Source organism: Salpingoeca rosetta, assembly GCF_000188695.1.
Source record: "Salpingoeca rosetta unplaced genomic scaffold supercont1.18, whole genome shotgun sequence".
Classification (NCBI taxonomy): Eukaryota; class Choanoflagellata; order Craspedida; family Salpingoecidae; genus Salpingoeca; species Salpingoeca rosetta.
In genome coordinates, this window is record NW_004754916.1 from 1174052 (window position 1) to 1176671 (window position 2620).

General features: G+C 53.3%; 2 protein-coding genes across 2 annotated transcripts in view; one reads left to right on the plus strand and one right to left on the minus strand.

The window, feature by feature from the left end:
• PTSG_06658 (TBC1 domain family member 22A) overlaps positions 1-1543 on the plus strand; it is a gene marked incomplete at both ends in the record, with an annotated part of 4132 nt that extends 2589 nt beyond the window's left edge. Inside the window, 4 exons of the mRNA XM_004991989.1 lie at positions 1-279; positions 514-626; positions 907-1017; positions 1409-1543. The exon at positions 1-279 is cut by the window's left edge and continues 19 nt beyond it. Coding sequence (XP_004992046.1) covers positions 1-279; positions 514-626; positions 907-1017; positions 1409-1543 — 638 coding nt within the window. The remainder of the gene's footprint in view (positions 280-513; positions 627-906; positions 1018-1408) is intronic.
• A 470-nt stretch (positions 1544-2013) lies between these two features.
• On the minus strand, positions 2014-2528 carry PTSG_12464 (uncharacterized protein; the record flags this gene model as incomplete). The annotated part of the gene is made up of 3 exons (XM_004991990.1): positions 2014-2089; positions 2322-2401; positions 2523-2528. 3 exons carry the CDS (start codon positions 2526-2528, stop codon positions 2014-2016), a joined length of 162 nt encoding a protein of 53 aa, XP_004992047.1.
• Positions 2529-2620: the final 92 nt, after the last annotated feature.

A 2620-nucleotide genomic window follows, 5' to 3' on the forward strand; every position in this document is an offset into this window, starting at 1 on the left:
ACATCTGGGCCATCCGCCACCCCGGCAGCGGATATGTGCAGGGCATGAACGACCTTGTCACGCCATTCATCGCCGTCTTCATTGACGACGTCCTCGATTGCGACTTTGCCGTGTGCGACGTGACCACTGTCCCACCGGTGCTGCTGGCGGATGTGGAGGCAGACAGCTTCTGGTGCCTCTCACGTCTGCTGGACGGTATTCAGGACAACTACACGACTGCACAGCCGGGCATCCACCACAAGATTGCCCGTTTGCAGGACGTCATCAAACGCATCGACCGTACGCGCTCGTGGCGGCGAGGAAGCAGGGGGGGGGTGGGCAAGGGAAGAAGGGAGATGCGTTGGGTTCCGTTGTGAATTGGGTTGTGTGGGTATGTCTGTCTCAGTGTGTGCATGTGTTTGTGTTCGTGCATCAAAGGGGTGCGTGGCTGTGGGATTCACCTCACTCGTTATCAGCACTCATGTCAGCTCTGTGCACACCTGTCACCGCCACCACCCCTGACACCACCATAAGGCGATCTGTTTGACCATCTTGAGTCGACGGGTGTGCTGTTTGTGCAGTTCGCCTTTCGATGGATCAACTGCCTTCTCATGCGCGAACTCCCTCTTCACTGCACCATCAGACTCGTGCGTTGTGGGGGTGGGGGGGGTGGCCGCGTTGTCTGAGTGATGGCGGCGTGATTTGGAAATTGTGTTGCTGAGTTGGTTTTGGCCTTGCTTGTTCGTTTCGTTGTGGCGGTGGTTGTTCGTGCTGGCTGCTCTTGCCTTCATCCATGGTCTGTGGCGCAGCTCGTACTTCACAACAACAACAACAACAACAACAACAACAACCACCACCACCACCACTCCACTTCCTCTTCTTCTCATCCACGTTCCACACCACCACCTCAATTTGTATTCGGGGCAGTGGGACACGTGTTTGTCGGAAAAGGATGGCTTTGCGTCGTTCCACGTGTATGTGTGCGCGGCGTTTCTGAAGATGTTTTCAAAACAGCTCCAGGCCAGGGATGACTTCCAGGTCAGCCGTGCTGTGTGTGTGTGTGTGTGTGCATGCGTGTGTGTGTGTGTGTGTGTGTGTGGTGTGTGTGTGTGTGTGTGTGCATGGGTGCACGCGTGTGTGTGTGTGTGTTGTGCGAGTGTGTGTGTTGTGTTGTGTGTGTGTGTGTGTGGTGGTGAGTGTGTGTGTGTGTGTGTGTGTGTGTGTGTGTGTGTGTGTGTGTGTGTGTGTGTGTGTGTGTGTGTGTGTGTGTGTGTGTGTGTGTGGGTACATGCGTGTTGTGTGTGTGTGTGTGTGTGTGTGTGTGTGTGTGTGTGTGTGTGTGTGTGTGCGCGTGCGTCACTCTGCAACTCAACACCCTTCTCCCCTCCGCGCCACAACCACTGCCGCGACCACCATCGTGCCGTTGCAGTCGCTGTTGTATGGACTGCAGAATCTGCCCACGTCGACGTGGGGCTTTGATGAGATTGAGTTGGTGTTGGCTGAGGCGTTCACGCTCCAGTCTGTCTTTGACGACTCAAGGGCTCACCTCACCGCCAAACAATGACACTTTCATGGTGGTGGCGTGAAGTTGCGTTTGAGAACAGGAGAGAGATGGGTAGTGTTGGGTATTGTAGGGGTTGTTTGTGGTGTGTGTGTGTGTGTGTGTGTTGTGTGTGTGTGTGTGTGTGTGTGTGTGTGTGTGTGTGTGTGTGTGTGTGTGTGTGTGCGTGTGTGTGTGTGTGTGCGTGTGTGTGTGTGATTGATGTGTGTATTGCGCTCTTGTTGCCTGCTATGCATGTGCTCATGATGTGCATTTCTTTTTCAACGTGAACCACTGTCAGCACCACTGAATAAACGAAACCAATGACACGACCAGACAGCAGCCAAGAAGCGGGCGAGCAAGGGAGACGTGGGTGGACACATGTGGCTTGGATGGCATGGAGGTGGCGATTGTCGTAAATGCAAGTCGATCATGTTTCTGCAGCTGCAGTCGTGTGGGTGGTGCGGTTGTGGTCGTGTGGCTACAGGCTGTGATCATGTAGACGCGTGTGGGAGCACGAAGAGTCGTGCATCGGCGTCCCAGTGGAACGGGAGACTGTGCTCAGGGCCACTGCAGACGGAAGCCGGTGTTGATGATGGTGAAGGGAGGTGGAAGGAGATGTATTGTCAAGGCACTCGCAGTGATGCAAGGTTGCAACAACAGCTATTGTAACATGTAACAAGCTGCAACCTGTAGGAAGCGACAACCAAACAACCAAACAACCAAACAACCAAACAACCAACCAACTAAACAACCAAACAACTAAACAACCAAACAACCAAGCAACCGAAAGCAAACTGACTTGTAGATTGCTTTGCACCACTGGCTCGGTTGGTCCTTGCGAATGCTGTCCTGCAACTCAGCGACCAAGTCAAGACACATCTGCAGCCACAAAGACAGAGAGATGGAAATGAGTGCGCACGTCAGAGGTAACGAAACATGAATGATGGAATATGGACAGCGTGAGCACTTGCCAAAAGCAAACACAACAAATGAGACAGACCTTCATCGAAGGAACGTAAGACACACACACACACACACACACACACACACACACACACACACACACACACACACACACACACACACACACACACACGA